This window comes from Panthera pardus, unplaced genomic scaffold (genome assembly GCF_024362965.1).
Source record: "Panthera pardus isolate Hobbes unplaced genomic scaffold, ASM2436296v1 HiC_scaffold_13, whole genome shotgun sequence".
In the NCBI taxonomy this organism is placed as follows: domain Eukaryota; kingdom Metazoa; phylum Chordata; class Mammalia; order Carnivora; family Felidae; genus Panthera; species Panthera pardus.
Window position 1 is genome coordinate 35,012,315 of NW_026526688.1, and position 24,129 is coordinate 35,036,443.

Here is a 24,129-nt window from a genome sequence, read left to right on the forward strand (position 1 = left end):
CAGCCCAGAGCCCGACGTGGGTCTCGAACTCACGGACCGCGAGATCGTGACCTGAGCCTAACTCGCTTAACCGACTGAGCCACCCAGGTGCCCCAAAAACTTTTAAGCTGCCTTTAATTCAGGTGCTCTGTTTGAGAGCATTCTTCTAAAAATGATGTTTAGAGACATTTTAATGATGAGGAAAAAAACACTAAAATTTACACATCAGTGAAACCCTGTGGGGTCTCTCATCCTCAAACCAGGCACTCTTGATTTTCTTGACTTGATATTCCCCAGCTGTCTTTCCTTCCCCACAGCTCACAAAGCCAGGCCCATCTCTCCACCCCACAACCATGCAAGTTACACCAACATCGTGAACATTACCCAGCAGCGAGAGAGTTGCTCGTCTCCTAATTGGCCTCCTTTCCCTTGGTCTTAACCCCCACGAAGCCCTCCTTTATGCAATAGCCACAGTGATCTTTCCAGAGCAGGGGTGGTAAACTTTTCCTCTAAGGACGGATAGCAAACATTTTGGACGTCACAGTCCATATGCTCTGTGTTGTTATTGGTCCACACTCTGTTTTAGTGGGAGAGCAGCCACAGATAGCAAGTAAAGAACTCATTATGGCCGTGTTCCAATAAAGTTTCATTTCCAGAAACGGTATTTATAGATTTGGCCCGTGGGCTGCAGTTTGCTGACTCCTGCTCTAGATCACAAATCTGCCCCCGTCACCGCCCCACCCCGCCCCTGCTTTACTGTCCATTGGCTCCTTATCCCCAAAAGGAAAACTCAGCATTTCTTAGCATGACGTTCAAGTTCCCTCTCTGCTGGCCCTCTGCTTGTCATCTCTCCCACCTCTCATCATCCCCACCCCGCAGCGCCTCTGCTTTTCATCTTCCTATCTGCACCACACACGGCTTCCAAAAGACACTTTGTTATTTCAGACCAGCCCTACCTGCTGCCTGGGATGATCTCCCCACCCCCAACCTGTCAAATTCAAATTTGCCTCCACAACCTGCTCAGTGTCAATGTCTAAGGCTTTTCCTGTTCCTCATCCTCAGGTGTGATCACCGCCTCCTCCTTTCACTCCTGTATCTCGTTCTGTACTCTTCCTGCTTCTATAAGTATTGTGTGCACTCCTTGAGGGCAGAACCCACATCAGAGTCATCTTTGAATTCCCAGTGCCTAATACAGTGTTTATCATGTAGCGGCTACTTCATAAATATATACTCTTAACACAAGTGTCATTTAAGTCCATTTTTTAAAGCTTAGTTGAGATGTAATTTACATACTATATAATTCACCCATTTAAAGTGTTCGAGTCAATGGATATTAGTATATCCACAGATATGTACAACCATCACCACAGTCCGTTTTAGAGCATTTCATTACCGGAAAGAGAAACTTGTGTCCCTTACCTGTCACCTCCTTCTCCTCCCCCACCCTACCCTCACTCCCCACGCCCATTCCTGCTAATCTGCTTCCTGCCTAGATGTGGCCAATTCTGGATATTTCGTATAAATGGAATCAAACATAAGACTTCTTTCACTTTACATGTTTCCAGGCCTTATTTATGTTGTGACACGTACACATACTCCATACCTTATTATGGCCAAATAATATACCACTGTATGGATATGCCACATTTTGTTTATGTGTTCATTGCTTTTTTTTTTAAGTTTATTTATTTTGAGAGAGACAGAGACAGCGTGAGTGGGGGAAGGACAGAGAGAGAGGGAGAGAGAGCATTCCCAAGCAAGCTCTGCACTGCCAGCTTGCACAGCCCAGTGTGGGGCTCAAACCCACAAACAGCGAGATCATGACTTGAGCCAAAACCCAGAATCAGAGGCTCAAACGACTGAGCCACCCAGGCGCCCCTATCTGTTCATTGTTGGGGGACATTTGGATTGTTTCCATCTTTTAGCTATTATGAATAGTGCTGCCATAAACATTTGTATACGAACTTTTGTTTGAACATCTGTTTTTAATTCTTAGGTATATAAATAGGAGTGGAAGTGCTGGGTTATATGGTAATTCTATGTTTATCTTTTTGAGGAATTGCCAAACTGTTTTTCACAACGGCTGTACCATTTTACATTACCACCAGCAATGTATGGGGGTTCCAATTTCTCTGCATCTTCACTAACACCTACTTTTTCCCCCTTAAAAGAAATGTATAGGGGTGCCTGGGTGGCTCAGTCGGTTAAGCGTCTGACTTCAGCTTAGGTCCTGACCTCTCGGTCTGTGAGTTCAAGCCCCATGTCGGGCTCTGTGCTGACAACTCAGAGCCTGGAGCCTGTTTCAGATTCTGCGTCTCCTTCTCTCTCTGACCCTCCCCTCTACTCGCACTTTGTCTCTCTCTCTCTCTCAAAAGTAAATAAACATTAAAAAAATTTTTTTCAAACATTGTATAGCCATCCTAGTGTATGCAAAGTGGTATTTCATTGAGGTTGTGATTTGCTTTTTCCCTGGTGACTAATGATGTTGAGCATCTTTTCAGGTGTTCATTGGGCATTTGCATATCTTCTTTGGGGAAATATCTGTTCAAGTCCGGTGCCCATTTTTAAATTAGGTGGCTTATTGAATTGTAGGAGTTTTTTTAAATGTTATTTATTTTCAGACAGAGAAAGTGTGTGTGTGTGTGTGTGTGTGTGTGTGTGTGTGAGAGAGAGAGCAGGGGAGGGGGACAGAGAGATAGAGATAAAGAGAGAGAGAGAGTCCCAAGCAGACTCCTCACTGTCAGCACAGAGCCTGATGCAGGGCTTGATTTCACAAACCATGAGATCATGACCTGAGCCAAAATCAAGAGTCAGACACTTAACTGACTGAGCCACCCAGGCACCCCAAATTGTAGGAGTTTTTGTATGTTCCGGATATTAGACACTTTTCAGATCTATGATTTACAGATATTTTCTCCCATTCTGTGAATTGTCTTTTCACCTTCTTGATAGTGTCTCCTTGTTTCTCAGTTGACATCACATGTACTCAGCATTTATACTATAATGGATTCGGGGGATACAGAGATTATGTGCCCTCAAGGGGATTCACAGGCTTGAAAGGGAGATAGACATGTAAATAGTACAATAAATACTTGATCACTATGCCTTTTTTCCTACCCATACTACTGCTGCCCTGGTTCATGAAACATCCTGATAGTGCCTTTTGATGCACTTTAAATTTTGATGAAGTCCAACATACATATTTTTAATTTGTTGCCTGTGCTTTTGGTGTCATATTTGAGAAACATTGCCAAATCCAAAGTCATGAAGATTTACCCCTACGTTTTCTTCTATGAGTTTTGTAGTTTAGCTTTTATATGCAGATGTTTGATCCATTTTGGATTAATTTTTGTAAACAGTGTGGAGGAGGAGTTCAGCGTCTTTCTCTTATGTGTGGCTATCCAGTTATGCCAGCACCATTCTTTTTACAAAGACTGGCCTTTCCCCATTGAATTGTGTGGATACTCATGTCCAAATCAATTACTGATAAATATATGAGTTTATTACTGGACTCTCAGTTATATTCCATTGATCTGTGTGTCTGTCCTGTGCCAGTACCACACTGTCTTAATAACTGTTGCTTTGTGTTAACCTTTTGCCCTTTTGAAATTGGAAAGTGTGAGTCTTCCCACTTGGTTCTCCTTTCTCAGAATTGTCTTGGCTATTCTGGATCCCTTACAATTCCACATAAATTTGAGAATCAATTTTTCAATTTCCGTGAAAAAGTCAGTTGGGATTCTAATAGAGATTATGATGAATTCATAGATTAATGTGTATTCTCATCTTAATGACATTAAGTCTTCCAATCCATGAACACGGGATGTTTTTCCATGTATGTAGATCTTTAATATCTTTGAAAACTGTGTAGCTTTCTGAGGATAAATTCTGCATGTCGTTTGTTAAATTTGTTTCTAAATATTATGTTAAAATTTTTTTTCAACATTTATTTATTTTTGAGAGACAGAAAGAGTGAGAAAGAGAGAGAGAATGAGCAGGGGAGGGGCAGAGAGAGAAGGAGACACAGAATCTGAAGCAGGCTTCAGGCTCTGAGCTGTTAGCATTGAGCCCAATGCAGGGCTTGAACCCATGAACCATGCGATCATGACCTGAGCCAAAGTCAGATGCTTAACTGACTAAGCCACCCAGAGGCCCCTAAATATTTTATTCTTTCTGATGCCATTGTAATGGAATTCGTTTTGTCATTTCCTTTTTGGATTGTTCTTTGAAAGTGAATAGAAACAGTTAACTTTTGTATATTGACCTTGTATCCTGTAACCTTGCTGAACTCTTACCAGTTCTAATAGTCTTTTAGTAGATTCCTGAAGACTTTCCATATATACATGTGGGTAGATTCCTAAACATAGAGTAACAGGTGTTCAGGAGGTAGATATGTGGTATCCTAGAACAAAGAACAGCAAGACCAAAGTCAGGGAAGTGTGGAAGCAGGTATCTTCTGGGGACCACATGCACTCAGGTCAGTGTGGCGAAACCTACGGTTGTGGGTTGAAGGAAGTACGTGTCATGCTAAAGAAAGCGGAGGCATCCTGTAGCCACCAGTGGGAGCCATGCCATGGCTGGAAATGCAGTGAGAATATTAGAATCATTCTTAGGAGGCCCCGAAAAGACTTGTGATCAGCACCACTGACACTGATCAGGTCCAAAGGTAGCTGAGAAAGTCTGCCTCCCCCAGGAAGAGCAAGAACTTGTAGGTCCATGTGTATATGCCACTACTCTGCAGATGCCATTATCTCCAGGAATGATCATCAGTGACACAGCACCAGCTGGCATTGTGCAGCTGAGCCCCGCCAGCTTTGGTGATGTGGCGGTCAGTGCCTGCTATTACTCACCGGGCTTCTGGAAGGAAGCCACTGCTTCTAATGGACAGCAGAATCCCAGATCACAGGCTCTTAACAAAGTGGAGAACGGCACTCCTACCCCCTCCTCTGTGTAGCCAGACATTTCCAGACAAGGCAGAGATGTGGCTGCTCCCTCCTTGGCTGGGCCCCCTGGGTCTAGTTCTCATCTGAGGGGCTCAGGCCTGAAGAACTGACTGATGACTGAGGTTGCATCACTTGGATGAGGGCTTGGCCTGGAAACTAGTGGGGACACAGAAAGTGTAGAAAGCCAGAAGTGAGTCCTGCTAAGACTAGCCCTACCTGAGGCACAAGGAAAGCTAACCAGTACCTCCGTGGCCACTCTTGAGGAGGCATCTCTTTGAAAAACTGGTTTGTATACTCCCTCTAGCCCAGACTTCCCTCCACTTCCCACCCAGTATACTCCTCTTATGAGCATGGCCAAGCCCCTCCCCACCTGTCTCTGCCTGGACCAGTGCTCCATAGATTTGCATGCAGTGGGTCTCATCCCTAACTACACTTCCTGCCCTAAAAACACGACTTGTTGGCAGTGATTGGATTGCACACCCTTCTGGCTCTGGCTTCTGTTTTCCTCCCCCTAAAGTGGTGCAGAAACTCAGATGAGTTTGGCTATTGATTGTAGCTCTGGGAAACAGTGTGTTTGGAGTGTGTGTACAGAGGAGGAGAGGTGGGGGGATGGTTAAAACCTGTTACCTAAGTGGTGTGTTAAGAGTGGTCAGTGGGTGAAGTGAAGCCCCTCCTTGGATTTTTCCAGGTTCTTGCTGATTTTATAATTATAATAGTTACCACTCATTGAGCATTGCTATGAGCCAGTCACTCTACTGGGCCCTTGATACTTCTTTTTTTTTTTTTGTAATTTTTTTTTTTTTTTTACTTTTGAGAGAGAGAGACAGAGCATGAGTGGGGGAAAGGCAAAGAGAGAGGCAGACACAGAATCCGAAACAGGTTCCAGGCTCTGAGCTGTCAGCACAGAGCCCAACGTGGGGCTTGAACCCACAAACTGTGAGATCATGACCTGAGCCAAAGTCCAAAAGTCCAACGCTTAACCAACTGAGCCACCCAGGCGCCCTGGGCCCTTGATACTTCTTATGTGACTCACTAAGATGGTAAGACCCTTCTCTAGTTGCAGAAGCCAGATCTGAATCTTGACCACTCTCAGATGCCAACACTGTGTTCTTTCAATTATTGTAGGTTATCCTGGAGTCAGACTAGGCCTTCATTTTTGTAGGGCCACGGATTGGTTAGTTTGAATCCAGTGGGCATCTTTGCATCATTCTGTTCCCACCGCCATTACAATGGTATTGCCTTCAAACAGCAGCACTGATTTTTGGGTTTTCTCTGCCTTTCTTTATGGACTACGTGCTATAGAGATGAAATGTGTCTCTTATAGACGCTATATGTATTTGGCTTTCCCTTTCTGATCCAGTCTGACAGTCTCCATTAGGCACACTTTTAAGAGTCTGAAATTGTACCTTCAGCCTCCCCAAGAAGCAGCCTGGTTAAAATGAGATTCCATCCAGAGCCAGAGATGGACTGCGGGGAACCCTAGTTGATCACAACAAATTATGCCCGACAAAGGCCTCTTTCTGAAGGCTGAAAAAAAAAAATTCAGCTTTATATGCTTACCTTCTCACCATTTCCCGGTGCCCTGAACATTCCTGCTCTGTGGCCAGAAATAGACAGGGCTGAGGTGGAATCTTTGGCCAGGGGCCAAATGGGCCAGCCCTGGCCAGGCCTGGTGTCAAAGTCTGCATTCTTGTCTGAGGTGGTTCAGAAAGGCCCCATCATCCCCCACCGCTGCCCTCATTCTCTGAGCACACCCCCCTCACCAAAGGCAGCCTTCTTCCACAAAGGAATGTGTTCCATGTGGGGCCAGAAGCAGCACCCGGACCACAGCTGGGGTAGCCTCCCCGCGGTGCGCTCTGGGCCATGAATGAGAACCATTCATCAGTCCTGCTGATCCAGCAGGAATCCCTAGCAGTGAGGGTCTGATGAAGGAGACAGCCCCCACCCCACCCCTTGACCCCATATCTGAATGCCGACATCTGGCAGAGACATTAAGTGGAGCATTCTGTCTGGGTGAAAGAATCCCACTGGGTTCTGTGCTCCCCTGTTCAGCGAACGCTGAGCAAGTGCCCTTTGCATCGTGGGCCACTGCTCATGGCTGGGGAGTGGTGCCATTGTTTATGCGACGAAGCAGGAAGGCCCGCTACTGGGAGCTCCGGAGCACAAGATGTGGAGCAAGGGCTGCGAGGAATGAATCATTTCCCTACCTCGGAAGGGCCTAGAAATGGCAGGGCCAGTCATGGAAAGCTGGAACCCAAGGGAGGCCTGCTTGAGGAGGGCCTCAGACAGTCGTGTTGGTGGGTGGGAAGAAGGGAAACGGTTAAGAGGATCAGCTTGTAGAAGAGCAGTGCTTTTTGCTAAACGCACGCCGTGCAAACGGCGAATGGTGTTTACAGTGTGTTTCCCCCCCTCGTCTGTGCATGCCTTTGTTACTGACTAGGAATCAGCTGGGTCACGTGGGGCATTTTTTGACCGGGTGCCACGGAGTGAGGTGTCGGTGGTAAGGGGCCGTGGTCTGTCATATTGTTTAAGGGTAGGCCAGTCAATAGCCACTTTTCCGAAAATGTTTTTAGGCAGGCAGGTTCTCTAGCACAGAATGCCCCTTTCAAGGGAGGTGATGGAGTGATTCAGATGGGACCGCTTCTGGGGGAAGGAAAACGTTTGAAAGCCCCAAGGAAATCTTGAGACTCAGGGTTTCTTTTCAGAGTCGGCCTTTCATACTCTTTGCTAGGCAAAATGATTCAGCTGTCAAATAGTAGCCTAAGAAAAGGACCCTGGAAATTCCACTTTTACATTTCCTCTTTTGCCTTTTGGAGCCCTGGTGGGTTCAAGTTAGGTAAAGGATTTTCAAATATTCATCCATGATGAGAACAATGCCACTGTTGGAGTCATAGCATTGGATGACATAAACCTCATTTAAAAGTCTTATTTGCAGACACTATAGACAGACTCCCTGGAGCCCACCCTCCCATTGAACTTCGCACGATTTAGCACCCCACCTAGCTTATCCAGCACATGTGAAGACACCTATTGATTGAGGTAATTAAGCTTTTCTCCAAATCATATATTCTCTGGAGCAAATGTGTATTTCTCGTTTTCAAATAAGTTGTTCCAAGAGCTGGATCCAGGAGGAACTACGTAAGCTCATCCTTGGGAGTTCCCAGTTCCCCAGATAACACTTGGGGAAACCTGAAGATAGATCAAAATTAAGCACAACCACTTGCATAATACGGCTTAGCATCTTGTGGTTGGCACTTGAATTGCCCGACCCAAGTCTAGCAGGCTCCACCTATTTGAACCAAAATATTTTACCTGACATTTTTGACTACCTACTGTGGATCAGGAACATAAGAAGTACGACCTTTGATTTTTTTTTTTAATTTTTTTTTAACATTTATTTATTTTTGAGACAGAGAAAGAGCACGAACAGGGGAGGGTCAGAGAAAGAGGGAGACACAGAATCTGAAACAGGCTCCAGGCTCTGAGCTGTTAGCACAGAGCCCGACGCGGGGCTCAAACCCACGGACCGCGGGATCATGACCTGAGCCGAAGTCAGACGCCTAACCGACTGAGCCACCCAGGCGCCCCCGACCTTTGATTTTTGTAACAATCCTGAAAAGCAGGTGTTTCTTGCTTTCCCTTTAAAAAGTTGCTTTGAAGTAGATACTGTTTCCATTTGACAGATGAACTACGGAGACTTAAACAATCTAAGTGTGCCTGAGGTCACAGAGCGAGTAGTGGAAATGAGATTTGAACCCAGGTCCGCGCGCCTCTAAACCGCTTCCTGACAGTAGAGAGGTGGCAGCGGGTCCAGCCTGTTCTTCATGGGGGAAGAGTGTGCGGCTGTCTGAATGGCTCACTGCTTATAGAGGGTGCTCACGGCCCTTGAAGAAGGTGAGCTGATGCTGCCTGATGTTTGTCAGGAACGCCTGGGACCTTCAATCCCAGTGATGTGAAGGAATTCTTCCCGTATCTCTCCCAGATACTCCCTGGAGTATAATACCTCTTCTTGGCGTAGCTTACCCTAGTATCGACCGAGTGAAAGCTGTATCCTCCAGGGGACTGAATTGAATGTGAGAATGTCCTCAACTGCTTAGCCAGGAGCCCAGCGAGAACATATTGGGAGAGATCATTTAGCACGTTCTGATAAGCCACAGTCACGGCCAACTTTCTTCTGGCACGCACTGCCTCTCATTCATGTTAATCAAACACTGCAGTCCATGGGCATCTTGCCTTGAACCCTCTGACGATGGCCCACTCCCGAGCTAAACTGTGTGAATAATTAAGACCATCTGCTGCAGTAGTTCCCAGACTTCAGTCAGATGAGGTTTTGACAATACTCTCCAAGGTGAGCTTTCCCCTTGTGAACTTTCCTCAGCATGCCTGGAGAGGGTTGCTGAAACCCTCTTGAGCTTGCTTTTTGGTATGTGTGAACGAGCTGCAGATAGGTTCTGCTGACCCAGTTGGCTTGTGTTCAGGGTAGAAGGTGTTCCTGGAATTAAACATGGCCGTGGATGACCTGGGAGTTCTTCAAACGTGAATGCTGAATAGATCTTCCTGTTGTCTAAAAACTCCCCCAGCTGTGGGATCAGATACTACATTTGGCCAGAGGTCTCCACCATTTTTCTGATGTCTTTAGTAGAATAAAAATCTCTGACTAAGGACTGAGAGAGCAGGTGTGAAGAGGAGGAATGTGTCTTTCATGAATCCAAATGTCATCAAATGTCCAGAAAGGTAAAGGGAGAATTGACCATATTTGTTTACGATTAGGTGCCAGAGAAGGTAAGAGACATAGTGCTCTGCTGTTTGTTTTATTCAAATTAAAATTCAAGCTTTGCTTTTATTTTTCACCATTGGGAGCCTAATACATCTTTTCTTTAAAAATTTTTTAATGTTTATTTTATTTTTGAGAGAGAGAGACAGAGCACAAGTGGGGGGGGGGCGGTCAGAGAAAGAAGGAGACACAGAACCTGAAGCAGGCTCCAGGCTCTGAGCTGTCAGCACAGAGCATGATGTGGGGCTCAAACTTGAGATCATGACCTGAGCTGAAGTTGGACACTTAACCGACTGAGCCACCCAGATGCCCGGAGCCTAGTACCTTTCTTAGGGAAGCTCAAATCCTTTAGCCCAAAGCAGTCTTCTTAAGCAAATTGGACACTGGGCAAGGCTGAGTATACCAGAGTGTGCTTTTCTCAGTCACAGGGATAAGAATGACTCATGAATAAACGTCTCAGTTCTGGTATCTGGATGCCTGGATGCAAATCCCAGCTCGATCACCTTTTAGCTATGTGACCTTAGGAAAATCACGTAGCCTTTTGTCCCTCAGTTTTTCCTCAGGGAGATAGGGATGCTTATAATACTCTCAGAGGGCTGCCTGGAGCTGTGCCGTCCAATATGGCAGCCACCATCAAGTGGGGCCACCAAGCACCTGAAATGTACTTGTCCACATTGAGATGTGCTGTGAATGTAAAGTACCCACCAGATCTCAAAGACTTAGTAGAAGAAAGGGATGTAAAGTATCTCATTAATAGTTGTATACATATATATATTTTTTAATGTTTATTTATTTTTGAGAGAGAGACAGAGCACGAGCAGGGGAGGGGCAGAGAGAGAGGGAGACACAGAATGCAAAGCAGGCTCCAGGCTCTGAGGTGTCAGCACAGAGCCCAACATGGGGCTTGAATTCACGACTGTGACATCATGACCTGAGCTGAAGTCAGATGCTTAACCGACTGAGCCACCCAGGCGCCCCTAATAATTGTATATTGATTACATACTGGAACAATAATATTCGGGACATAAGATATAATATCATTAACATTAATTTCATCCATTTCATTTTACTTTTTTAATGTGGCTGCTAGAAAAATTTAAATCCCATATGTGGCTCGCATTGTGTTTCTATTGGGAAGCTCTAGTCTAGAGAATTAAATTGGTTCATACCTGTAAAGCACTTTTTATACAGTACTAGATACAGATGAGTATAATAAGTAAATAAATACAGGGTTCTTTTTTTTTAATCCAGCTTTCTCTTTAACAGAATCTTACCTTAAAAATGCCAGCCCGTGTAGTGTCCAGGTTGCTGTATAAAAGCAGAAGTCATACTTTTGGAAGAAGGGGGGGTGCAAATGAATACATAAAACAGGCAGAGAGCAAGAAAGCGCATATATCCCCGGGTGGGGGAACTAGTGGGGAATTGCTCACCACCATCTGTGCACAACAAAATGACCCGACCCCGCAGGTAGAGCACATCTGCCTCTCGGCACCTTCCACTATAACGTTACGTTCAAGGGGAAGGCTCTGGAGCTGTCCCCTAAGCCTTCACTCTGCCTTCCTTCCCGAAGCCGGCATCTATTTGGAAATGGCCTCAGAGAGGGAATGGAATGTGCGTGGCCTCCATGGCACACTCAAAGCAAGAGATGATGCCCAGCCCCCTCCAGCTTCCTGAGCATAGCTAACGGTGTTGTAGGAGGTAAGCCGAGAAGGCAGAAGTCGCTGGAGCAGGCTTCTCAGAGGAGGTGGGTCTTTTTTTTTTTTTAATGTTTTTATTTATTCTTGAGACAGAGAGAGACCGAGCATGAGCAGGGGAGGGGCAGAGAGAGAGGGAGACTCAGAATCCAAAACAGGCTCCGGGCTCTGAGCTGTCAGCACAGAGCCCGACGCGGGGCTCGAACCCACGGACTGTGAGATCATGACCTGAGCCGAAGTCGGATGCTCAACCGACTGAGCCACCCGGGCGCCCCTCAGAGGAAGTGGGTCTTGAGGAGCTGCCATTCCCCATGGGTCTGCCATGTGGGCCCCGCGGACACAACCGTTCTCCCCTCTGGGTGTCAGCATTGCTCACTGCCTGAGACATTCACAGGCCCTGAGCGTGTCGAGTCCAGCATGTGGGTAGGGGCTCATCCTTTGAGGGCAAACAGGTGTGTACAGGGGGTTGGCACGTTTCGCAGGAAATCAGATGTGATGGGTTGGTACTATGCCTTACTCTGCATCTCTTAGAGCCCATCTTACAGCCCAAGACTTTCATCTAGATACTAAGCATTGATTATCTGTGGGGGCGAGATTTTATTATCCCAGGGCGTCTTCATCCCCCATAAATCACCCCGTCTGCCTACCACCTTCACTACACAGAGTGAACTTCAGAGGTAAGCAGGCACCTACGTCAGCTGATCTGAAAGGCACAGGAAGGTCCACCTACTCATGAAAAACCCGTTGCCCTTACTTCTAACATGGTGCAATATGTAAAATTCGACTACTGGAATTCGTATCTAGGAGTTCTTTGTTACAACGTAAAAGTCCTTAAAGCAATGTTACAACGTAAAAGTCCTTAAAGCAATAATTAATTTATTCTTTAATGTGTTAAATTCCTAAATACGATCATTTCATGAGGAACGAATTTATCACCTTGCTTTTCAATGCACCTAGATCAGAAGAAAAAGGCAGGGGTGAAGATGTGAGGAGGAATTTATATTTATTCACTCAATAACTATTTGCTGAGTACTGTAGGTACTCAAATCAAGGGGTACTGAGCTGGCAGGAAAGCAAGAAGAAAACTAATGTGCATGAGTCTATGCTGTATGCTAGGAATTTTTACATGATTTCATTTAATCTACACACACACACACACACACACACACACATCTCATTGCATTTTATAGATAAAAGAAATGAAGACCAAGAGTTTAATGGATTGGCCCATGGTCCATGGTTAGTAGTTGGCAGAGCCTTTTCTTGACCTTGGGTGTCTTGGCCAATTGGGTGCCTTGGTGTCCAATTCTATCTATCTGAGATGCCTTTGTCTGTCCCAGGCTCTAAATTCTTGGCTCTAAGAACTTGGTTCTTAGGCTCTAAGTTCTTGGTTTTTCAGTCAGGCCCTAAGTTGTTGGCTGAGGTCAGCTTGCAGAGGATCTGGAAGCATCCCGCTGGACCCCAGGATGCAGCCAGGGACCATGACAAGACCTCAGATTCTCAGTCTCTTCTGTAACCTGAGTCCCTGCCACCCCTAGCCTCCAGTCCCTCATCTGTGCCATGAAGAGGGTGGGCTGGGACAGGGAAGGCAAGCAGATGTCGATTTGCATGTCAGATTCAACCAGCTAATGGTGGCTATCTAGGGTGTCTGGGAGCAAGACGTAAGAGGCAAGAGTGCTGGCACAGGTTTGTGATGACTGCCACAGGGCGGGGTGGGAGAAGGGCGGTGTGCCTGCTGGGCGTTTGCCATCCTGGGCACTGGATGAATAATCTTAAGAACTTTCTGGTTCTAAGATTTTATGAATCCACTGAGGTCCCAAATGGCCTAGGTGAGAAGACAGTTGGTATGGGTTGAATTGTGTCCCTTACCTTGCTCTGGTCAGCCTTTCTGGGGGCTAATCCCTCCCTCTCTGAACCCGGATCCTGATTCTGCTGCTGAAGTGGTGCTTCCTCCCTGGATCTCTCACTATCACCAACTGATGCTCTGCTACGGAGCCCACCCCAAACACGTGTCCCACGACCCCTCTGTGTGCGCATCTACTCCGTGCCACGGCTGCTCCAGCCACATCCGCTGATCTGATTGGATGGCCATCTGATGCTTGACGTTCCTCTCCGCAGTGATTTAAAAACAACCTCTAGGGGCGCCTGGGTGGCGCAGTCGGTTAAGCGTCTGACTTCAGCCAGGTCACGATCTCGCGGTCCGTGATTTCGAGCCCCGCCTCGGGCTCTGGGTTGATGGCTCGGAGCCTGGAGCCTGTTTCCGATTCTGTGTCTCCCTCTCTCTCTCTGACCCTCCCCCGTTCATGCTCTGTCTCTCTCTGTCCCAAAAATAAAAAAAAAAAAAAAAAAAAAAAAAAAAAAAAAAACGTTGGAAAAAAAAAACAACCTCTATGCTAGGATCATAGGTCAAAACACTATTCAAGTAAAGTGGCTGGGAGGGGACCTTTGACTCCCTCATCTTCCACTGTGTAGGTCCTCTTGCCTCCCGGCGGCCCCTCCTCTGGTATCTGTTGGCACCACTGGTTCCCCGGAAGGTCCGCTTGACCCTGCCTTCACCACCTCCGAGCGCTATTGATTTGGGGACGCTTTACTTTTAGAGCCTGAATTTCCACTTTTGATTATGGAAATAACCTTACTTGCTGACTCTGAATTCCCCTCCTGCTCTGAAGATCTGCCCATCCATCCTTTTCCAGCCCCTTCTAAAAACTGTGTTCGGAAGCCACCTCTTTCTGTCCCTGCACAGATTGCTTATTTCCACACCTATTGCTCTTGTCACATCATATGCTCTAGTCCAGACTACTCCACGTTTTCTTTTCCTAATTCTTCTTCCCAGCCCTGCTCAAGGCCTTCCTCCTCCCCTAGCCTCTCCTGACCTTTGTATTGACGTGGGAGGAGTCCTGCATTTGGGAACCAGGAGATATAAATTATCCGCTGCACTTGCTCCCTTAGCCAGGTGACCCCCGACATGGCCTTCCCCTTTCAAATGGCCCTGCATGGTCCTTTCTGGCAAAAACCTTCTCTGATTTTGTTCGAACTCACACAGACCTCTTGTATCCATACATCCATAACTCCTTTTTTAATGTTTATTTTTGAGAAAGAGAAAGAGCATGAGGGGTAGAGAGAGAAGGAGACACAAAATCCGAAGCAGGCTCCGGGCTCAGAGCTATCAGCACAGGACCCAGCACGGGGCTCCAACCCATGAACTGTGAGATCATGACCTGAGCTGAAAGTCGGATGCTTAACCAACTGAGCCGCCCAGGTGCCCCCCTAAACCCGTAAGTCTTAATGCTCCCATAGTCTGGGCCCAACTATTTAAAACTTGAGTACATTCTCTTCTTATAATTCTCCCATTCCAGAGAGATGGGACCAGCCCAAGAGACAATGGGAGAAAAATGAGAACATAATTTACATTCTAGATGGGGAGATAGGACCAATCCCACAAGAATGTGAGCACCTTCCGTTTCTTAGGTCTCTCCCACAGCAGCTAGCTCCATACTGGCTACAAAATAGGTGCTCAACACTGGGTGTTATATGCAAGCTATGAATCATGGGACTCTACCCCCCAAACCAAGAGCACACTGTATACACTGTATATTAGCCAACTTGACAATAAATTATATTTAAAAAAATAAATAGGTGCTCAGTTAAATACTCAGTAAGTATGATAGTACTTTTCATTTATACAGATTCTATGAACTGAAAGGAGCCGAATAAGGAGGTAGGGCACAGGAACTAGGAGGTCATACAGACTGTCCCTCCATTCTTGCAAGAACAGAAGGGACGGGGTGTTTTTCTGCACCCTAACTTATCGTCACCTCCTCTGAGAGGATAAATCCACAGAGGGAGCTTTACTGTACCAAAGTCCAGTCCCATACCCTGCAATTGTTCGGTTAAAAAAATGCTCTAATGATCCTTTCTGGAAGGAGCATGTATGCAATATAAGACATTATTTACGGTAATGGCAGAAAGTTGAGGGAGTCTTTCTTGTTTGAGGTTTGGCCGCGGTTGGTCACCCCTCCCCTCTATTCTCACAGCAGAAAATTCACACAAGGCACCTACAGCAGATGAGAGCAGTCGCTTAGTATGAGAAAGCCAGGACTGGGGAAGGCAGCTTGGGCCACGATGGGGCTCCCACCTCCCAGGGAAAAGTGAGGATGACCTAATCCAGTTTTCCTCTGCTTTGCCCCTGTTTTCATTGGCCGAATATATTTTCTCACAGGTCCGAACGATGTATATATTTTACAGAGAGGAACACTGAAGAAGGGGAAATGGTTTGCTAGGGGTAATAGAGCACTCCCACTGTGCCAACCCAGCTATAACCTCAGAACGTCTGCCCCATGGCAGGTCTGTTGTTTACAAGTAAAACTGTGACACTTACCCACCATCTGCGAGGGCTGCGGTTTGCCTGGCCTCTTCTGCACCGCCCCCCACCCCCACCCCACCTTCCAGGAATGAGGATGGGTCTACCCTGAGCCAGCTGTACCCTGTCCTTATCCAAATCTTTTAAAATAAGGGACTAACGTATGCCAGGGACCGCGCTAAGCCTGGGGGCCGGGTCGAGTGCCAGATCACCCACGCGGGCGCGAGCAGAAAGGGGACACCGCTCCCTCGGAGCCTGGCACTGCCCTGCCCAATCTGTCCTCACCCGGCCTGGTTCCCGAAAAGGCCCGAGGGAGGCAACGGGGCCGGCAGTCCAGGCCGCCCGGTCAGCGCCCGCCCCCCCCCCCCCCCCCCCCGCCCCACCTCGGGGACGCTGGTCCCCCGAACGCCCGCGCGTCCTGAGCCCCCTGGGGCTTCCCTGAGGACTTCCGCGCCCCAGGTCCCTGATGGCCCGGGAGGACCAACCGCCCCGGGCCCCGGGCCCCGCCCCCCGCAGCTGGGTCTGGAACCTCCCCCTTTCTGGCCCTGCGGGGCGGGGCTCGGGTCTCCCCGGGTCATCAGCGTCTCTGGACAGCGCAGCTTTTCAGAAACAGTGGGACCACCCTGGACAGATTCCCTGCAGGCCACCTTGCTCCAGGCAGCCGGGGCCTCAGGCCGAGGAGGGGCTGAACCCAAGCTCAAGTGCAGGGCTCTTGGGTAGAGCAGGCGAGGCCTGAACTGGGTGGCAGTGAAGCAGCTGCGAGGAGCGACCACAGGGCATTTTGCTCTCCACCCACCCAAGCTTTGCTTTGGACGTTGGTTTCCACCTGGTAGTTTTTCCCTCCTGAGGGTTGTTTGGATGCCAGGGAGAAAAATGGATTTTACAAAGCAATCATGGGAAGGAACATTCAGGAGAGAAAGCATGAAGAGATAATTTCAGAAGGGAGGGAGAGAAGAAGAAAGGAAGGGAGGAAGGAAGGGAGGAAGGAAGGAAAGGAAGGAAGGAAGGAAGGAAGGAAGGAAGGAAGGAAGGAAGGAAGGAAGGAAGGAAGGAAGGAATGCAGGTGGCCAATAGCAAGGAGTGGGGGGCTCAACCTCACTAGTACCAAAAACGCTAGTTAAAACAAAATGCCCTTTCCAGCTTCTCAGATACAGAAAAGTTTGAAAACATGGCCTTAGCTAGAAATTTGAATTTGTGGGGAAATCTACATACTACTGGCCGATGTGTAAATTGACAGTCTTGCGTGACGGTTTTCTAGTTTTGCAAAAGTATTGACTTTTTTACCAGCTCTCTGACCCAGCGGTTTTACTTTTTGGAATTGATCCCAAGATTGTGCAAAGTTTTAGCTCCAAGGATATTCATGTCAATAGTATTTATAGCAGTAAAAAATTCTGTGATAAGATTATCCAATTTTATCGTGTATTAATAAAAACAATCTTGGGGGCGCCTGGGTGGCGCAGTCGGTTAAGCGTCCGACTTCAGCCAGGTCACCATCTCGCCGTCTGTGAGTTCGAGCCCCGCGTCAGGCTCTGGGCTGATGGCTCAGAGCCTGGAGCCTGTTTCCGATTCTGTGTCTCCCTCTCTCTCTGCCCCTCCCCCGTTCATGCTCTGTCTCTCTCTGTCCCAAAAATAAATAAAAAACGTTGAAAAAAAAAATTTTTTTAAATAAAATAAAATAAAAAATAAAAAAATAAAAACAATCTTGTAAAAGAATAGTCCAGGTGGCATAATATTCGCAACATACTGTTAAATGTGAAAAGCAGTTTGCAGATAAGCATGTAGAAAATTATCCCCGTGTTTTGAAAGGATATATGTATGTACAGAAAAAAAGGCTGGAGGGGTATATACCCCCATGTTGATAATGATTACCTCTGACAGTGATACTGTGAATTATTTTCTTCCTTTTACTTGTTTGTGTTACCCAGATTTTTATCATTAGCTTGTATAACATTTATAATAAGGAAGAAAAAAAGCATAAAAGTTATTTCTAAAAGAAGAGAGAAGCATCTGGGTCTAATTCTTTACAATCCCCCAGAGTAAGAAGCAGAAGGCCCCACAGAAGAAGCAAAAAAATTCAGGAGCACTTTTCTAGGAAAGATTTAGGAGTTGAACGCTGGCCATTCCCACAGATTGGAGAATCCAAGAAGCTGGGTGGAACAGTTTATAGATATACACATCCAGAGAGTAAGATTTCTTTTTAAAAATTTCAGGGCCACATATTCTTTTCATTTCTTTCTGAGACATGAATAGATGATCTAGGGGCACCTGAAGCTCTCCTGTGAGGGGGAGTCTGGTGGTGGGGCGTAGGGGAGACAGGCAAATCCTGGACTGGGGTGGGCTGCTAGAGGTGGTAAAGCCTGGTGGGGGGGAGGGCACAGCCTGGGTCAGTCTGTTGCCCATATTCAGAGCCTGGCTTGCACATCTTACCATCAGTGCAACCTTGGGTGACTTGCCAAACTTCTCTGTGCATCATTTTCCTCCTGAGGATAATCATGGGGTTTACCCCATTTGAATCAGGTATGTTAGGACACGCAGGTGGTTTGAAGGAAGAAGTTTATACTCATTGATTCCTAGAAACAGGAGGCAAGGCACACCACGGGGGACCACATACAGAAGCACCAGGGTCGGTCAAAGGCAGAGGGAGTGAGGGGAAACTGAGGGCTGTGACTGCCCCAGGAAGGAATGGATGAGGCTAAAGAAGCAGGCTAAGCAACTTGAGGACCAGCCGATTGAATAATATCGGCTCACTCTGGGGCATTAGGAGCTGTCTCTAGTTGTCTGGTACCTGGCACTGGGGTGATTAGGGCAGGGGGATAATGCCCCAGATGGGATCCTAAGATCCGTATGAGATTTGGGTAAGGTGGTAGTTGGGGGGGGGGGGGGGGGCGTGGCTCTGGATTGGTTGGTTTGCCTGGGAAAAGCTCACCTGTAAGGAATTAACTAGCCCTGGGAAGGTTAATTGTGTAAAGCACAAGCAAAATACTATTTTAAAGGAAATCAGAGGACACATTCATTCTGACTAGAGGAAGAATTTCCTGCGCCCTTTAGGGCCCTTCTAGCTGGGCACCTGACACATTGGCACATTGGCACCTGACAGATTAACAGGAGAAAATCAAATTTAATTTCATACATATGGGGAATCTACACAGACATGGAAATTCCAAAGACAGACAAAAGGAGGTACATTTGTCTTCATGAAGTAAAGGAAGGGGGTAGGGGTCTGGGACTTCAAAGGGAAGAATGCAGCTCACGGGAAGATGATAAAGAGTAAATGTTTGGTAAACAATGTTTGCAGGGGCGGGGCGGAGGGGGTGGGGGTGGGGGGAGCACTCAGGCCAACTCAGAAACAATGGGACACACAGGACTTTGATCAAACAGGCCTTGCTAGGTTCCTCCCTGTCTACCACACCTGGTTCACATCATAATGTAGTTCTCTATGGTGACAGCTCTCTTCCTGGAGCAGGTTCTCCATCTAAATATTTTTTAGGCAGTTAAAGGGGAGGGAAAGAGCTTTTCCTGAATCTGCTAGGTTTTGATTGCTTTGAACTCAAAAATAATCTTCATGCTAAAGTGGCCCATCTTGGAGTGGCCTGCCCTTGGCCCCCACAGGGGCATCTGGGAAGGTTCCCTTGAAGAATGGAAGGGGCTGTGACACACACTCTTTGGAGGGAAGGGGAGCGAGAGAGGATGGGGACACAGTGATGTGTAAAACTTAAACCAAGTATAGGCTGCTGTGATCGGACAGGTGACATGTGAAAGTCTGGAGCGAGGGCAGGGAGAGAGGGGTAGTGGGAACTGAAGCCAAGAGTGTAGCTATGTGCCGATTGTAGCTGCTATGTGCGGCTTCTACGGGGCAGGCAGAATTTGGGCATTTCTTACATGTGCTGGTGGATCGTTGATGTCTTGGTAGCTTGGGAGTGGCTAGTTCTTGCTTTGCCTGCCCGAAGGGGCAACTCCGATAAAGTCCTCAGTCCTCCCTGGTTCTTGATTTTCTCCCTCGTAATAGAATCATAATCCCTGCCTCCCTCACCACGCCCCACGGTTGTAGCGAGGCTCAGTCGAGCTTGTGGATGCAATTGTGCAACAATGGGAACGAAGCGTGGCCGGGGCACAGGAGGCGAGGATGCTTCCCTTCAGAGCCACGTTGCTGGCTGTGGTCTGAAGGGGGCCACTGCAGGAACCCCTGCGACTTTCCGACCTTGTTTGTGACTCACAGGATGATGGCGAATGGATCTCCAGTGTAACCCGAACTAGCTTGTCTCCCTAACAGTGGCCCCGCACCCGCTACGGGGCACTGGGCACTGCCTGGCCCTCCCGGCAGACGTGGAGCTGCCTCTCCAAGTTAGATCATCCCCCCTGGGCAGCTCTGGGCAGTTATCTGGTCCTTCCTTGATGGTGACGTGCCATGAACTGAACACAATTAGCCTAACCCTCTGTACCTGATTAAAATAGAAAGTATTATACTTCTGGCTTCCACATACTGGTCCTGGTTTTCCTTCTGGGGCCCCATATTCCAAGACTACTTCCTCTCCTGTGAAACATACCTGCAGTCCTTTTAAGCTAGTGATTCCTTTCTCTGAATTATGGAAGCACTGAGACACATGATCTAAGTGGTTATCTCTTGCTATAGCCCTCCCTGTAGGATTCTTAGAGGTAGGCTCCACTGGGCTACGGTGACCACAATTGTGAGAATTTACATTTTTTATTTAGCAAATGCTCCTGCCGCACTTACAGTATGTGCCACTCATTCAATCTCCGTAACATTTCTGTGAGCTACATAGTATTATCCCCATTTTATAGGTAGGAAGCACAGAGAGGCACGGAGAAGTTAAGTATTTGCCCGAGGCTGCACAGCTGGTAGGTGTCAGAGTGAGGATTCAAATGCAAATCGTCTGGCTCTAGAGTCTGCGCTCCCCTCTCCTCTGCTGTCCAGTCTTCCCTCACCTGATGACAGGCCGCTCAGCCCTCTCCTGTCTGCCTCCCCTCTGTGCTAAGAGCAGACTAGACTCGGCCCCCCAGCACCCCTCAGGGAGAGAAACCATGCAAAAGGACGGACCTGCCACCAGGACGTCACCGGCATCAGGACTGCTGCCTGAGGCTTCTGCTTGCAGAAACCATAGCTCAGCTAAGGACAGGCCCTGCGTGAGGGCTGTTTAAGGAGACTTTGCTCCTGACCCCCTTGCTCAGCAGCCTCGCCGGACTGCGGTCCAGAGTATGAGCTGTAATGAGATCTGAGGTGTGGGTGGGCAGCGTGACGGTGTGTCTGAAGGCCCAGAGCCTGAGAGCAGAGCCATAGGAAGGCTCAGATGTGTGTGCAGAGAGAACAGCCCATGTTATGCTGGTGTTTCTCCTGGTGTTCTCTGTACCTGGAAGAGGCCATTTCCGTCCAGCTGAGCTAACGTCCCGAAGGAGGGAGGACATCGCACACGGGAACACCCGGAGAACACACCCAGGGCCCCCCCCCCTCCCCATGCAGTGCGCTTAAGCGCCATGCCTCACCAGTGGCTCAGTCCCTGGAACCAGATCACCCTCTCATGCAATAAACGTGTCCATGAACCTGTAATGTTTACTATGGAGGAACCAAAGAAGAATGAGCTACAATTCCTGCCCTCGAGAAGTTTGTAACCTACCTGGGGACATGGAAGTGTCTGGAAAGGTTGAGAAGAATGTCTAGATAATGAGCCCACCTTGGAAGGAGAGAGCCACAGAGGCTGCTTCAGTAGGGATGTTGCATAAAGGAGGCGGGAACTGGTCTGGGCCCTGGGGAATGAGCTGTACAGAGGTGGGGAGAAAGAGGAAGAGTGTGCTGGATGCCCTCCGATTGCCCTGTCTACTGCTCCCCTCTCTCCCCACCATCCCCTCTGCCCCAGGAGACCAACCCATACAGACTGCACCCCCCTGCCCCCCGGGGCCTGGCCTCATCCTGCAGGGTGAGCTTGCCCAATAGGAGACACTGGAAAGAGAGCAGAAGACAGAAGAGAGTGAGGTCAGGCATTTATTCTTCCTGCTCCTGTTGCTGTGGTTTGGCTCTAAGACCCTTCACTCAAGCCACAGCTCCAAACAGGCGACCCGCTCAGCTTGGACATGCTCTCTGGTCCTGTCACTCCCTCCCCAACCCCTCAAGCTGGAGCCAGAAGGGTCTTGCCTCTATTGCCAGCCCAGAGTACTATGTTATCTTTTGTTTGTTCCTCTGAGCTCTGCTCAGAGCTCGTGTCTGAGATGGTCTTTTTTTAAAACTGCTCAAATTAAGTTTGAATGTGCTCTGGTTCCTGCCAGGAACCCTACTGAAAACACACACACACACACACGCACACACGCACACACACACACACACACACATTTCAAAGATACGGAATGGTAGATGAGCAGAACAGGTGAGAATTCACAGACCTGTCAGCTGAAGTGTAAGGTGGGAGAAGACAGGGGGTCGGGATCCAGAATGTCAGGAGCTTCAAATACTAAGCAAAGGAGTAAGGAACTCGCCGGACGTTCTGTAGATCCCTATAACCTGCATTCCTCCCTGTCTTCCAGGACACTCCTGCCTGCCACCCCTCACCACCCAGCACCCCCTCGGTCAGGTCCTCCAGCCAGAGGACAGGGATGGAGAGGCGCAGAGTCTGGCGCCTTGCCAGCTGTCTGGCCGTGCTCTCGCTGCTCCTGTCCCTGAGCCTGGCGCAATACGAGAACTGGTCGCACTACCCTGAGTACTTCCAGCAGCCGGCCCCCGAGTACCACCGGCCTCAGGTGCCCTCGGACGTCGCCAAGATCCAGCTACGCCTGGCAGGCCAGAAGAGGAAGCACAGCGAGGGGCGGGTGGAGGTGTACTACAATGGCCAGTGGGGCACCGTGTGTGACGACGACTTCTCCATCCACGCGGCCCATGTCGTCTGCCGGGAGTTGGGATATGTGGAGGCCAAGTCCTGGACCGCCAGCTCCTCCTACGGCAAAGGGGAAGGTAAAGGCTCTATGCTTTGGAACTGAGCGCTGGTGTCCCTGGAAAGCCCAGGAATGGTCCCCTTTTGCACAGTTAACCTGGTAAAGGAGGCTACAATTGCTGTCAAGTGTGAATTCCTGGTGATACTTCGGCTGGATAGCCTCCTACGTCTGCGCGGGAAGGTGGGAGCAGACAGGTGCTGGGAAAGGGCACAGTGACCAACCAGCCTGCTTTGGACTTTCCTGGTTTTAGCACATGAAGCCTGCCATCCAGGAAATGCCTCCTCTTGGCCAAAGCAGACCAGTTGGTGACCCTAGGTGAAGGCTGATAGCAGGCTGTACCCAGGGCTCTGTGTGCCCTGCCCGGGGGCCGCATCAGCCAGGGGAGGTGGCGCCTTTCTCCCAGTCGCCCCCTTGCAGGGGTGCCTTTTGCTTTTACTCACAAAGGCCACCTATAGGCTCCCGTTCCCTGCCTCTCCCCACCATGCAGCTCACATAGCATTCCCGTTGTTAACACTAATATGCTGTTCTGGGGTTGTCCGTGATAGGAACAGAGTTGCTTTGGGTTTTTCACTTTGGTTGGCCTACCCTTTCTTCCCTTGTCAAAATCAAATCAAAATATTTTGGGGGGAAAAAAAGATGTTTTGGTAAAAGCTTTGAGGGAGAGCAGATGTTGGAGTCCAGAACCCTGAGCTGGGTCCACAGAGGTGGGGAGCTAACCCATAATGTTCTCAGTTAAGGTCCCGGCTAGAGTCTAGGACTCTAACTTTTGGAAGCCTCCCAAGTGGTTGTATATATATCCATGTTTGGTAGTCATGGAAATAGATCGTTATGATGATCCCTTTCAACCCTTGCTTTCTGTTACTCTAGCAATGACAGGAAAAAGGAAACCCATCTCATATGTATCTTGCCTCCATGCAATTGAGTATGTTCTGTGGAAATAACCAGACCAAGAGACCACGCTTAGAGTAAACTGTTCTTGAAGCTACCTCCGGGTTCCCTGGCGGTGCCAAGATTAAAGTAGCAAAGACGAGTTGGCAAATGCTGTCTTCTTTTCAAACCTTTCGACATGTCTCCATACTTGTATGTTGCCATGTATTCTGCTGGCCGAGTAATCCAGAGGTAACGTCAGGTTTGTGTTTTCAATCCCAGGCTCTTAAGCCTAGGTCTTTTATAACAAATACTTTTCAGGGCTGCGGGGTTTTTTCAGTGGCAACTTTATTTTATTTCTACCCAGACTTAAGGTTTACCTGTCATCAGATTAGATGGATGTGGTTTTTTTCCCCATCCCAAGTTCACCTGACCAGAAGTAGGCATGGGGTTGCCAGGAGGTGGGTTAACCTGGCTCAGACTTCGCCATCCAAGGGGGACGAAGGGAAAAGAGTTAAAGAGAGCAGAGGGAATGTGTGAAGGAGCAGTTAAAACCATGGTGCCTGGAATCCAGGCTGG

General features: G+C 48.2%; 1 protein-coding gene across 1 annotated transcript in view; it reads left to right on the forward strand.

Annotated features, from left to right (window-relative positions):
- Nucleotides 1–24,129, forward strand: part of LOXL2 (lysyl oxidase like 2) — a 93,320-nt gene that overhangs the window by 7,030 nt on the left and 62,161 nt on the right. The window contains exon 2 of the mRNA XM_019466940.2: nt 22,279–22,702. Within this exon, the coding sequence (XP_019322485.1) occupies nt 22,348–22,702 (355 nt within the window). The 5' untranslated portion in view covers nt 22,279–22,347. The remainder of the gene's footprint in view (nt 1–22,278; nt 22,703–24,129) is intronic.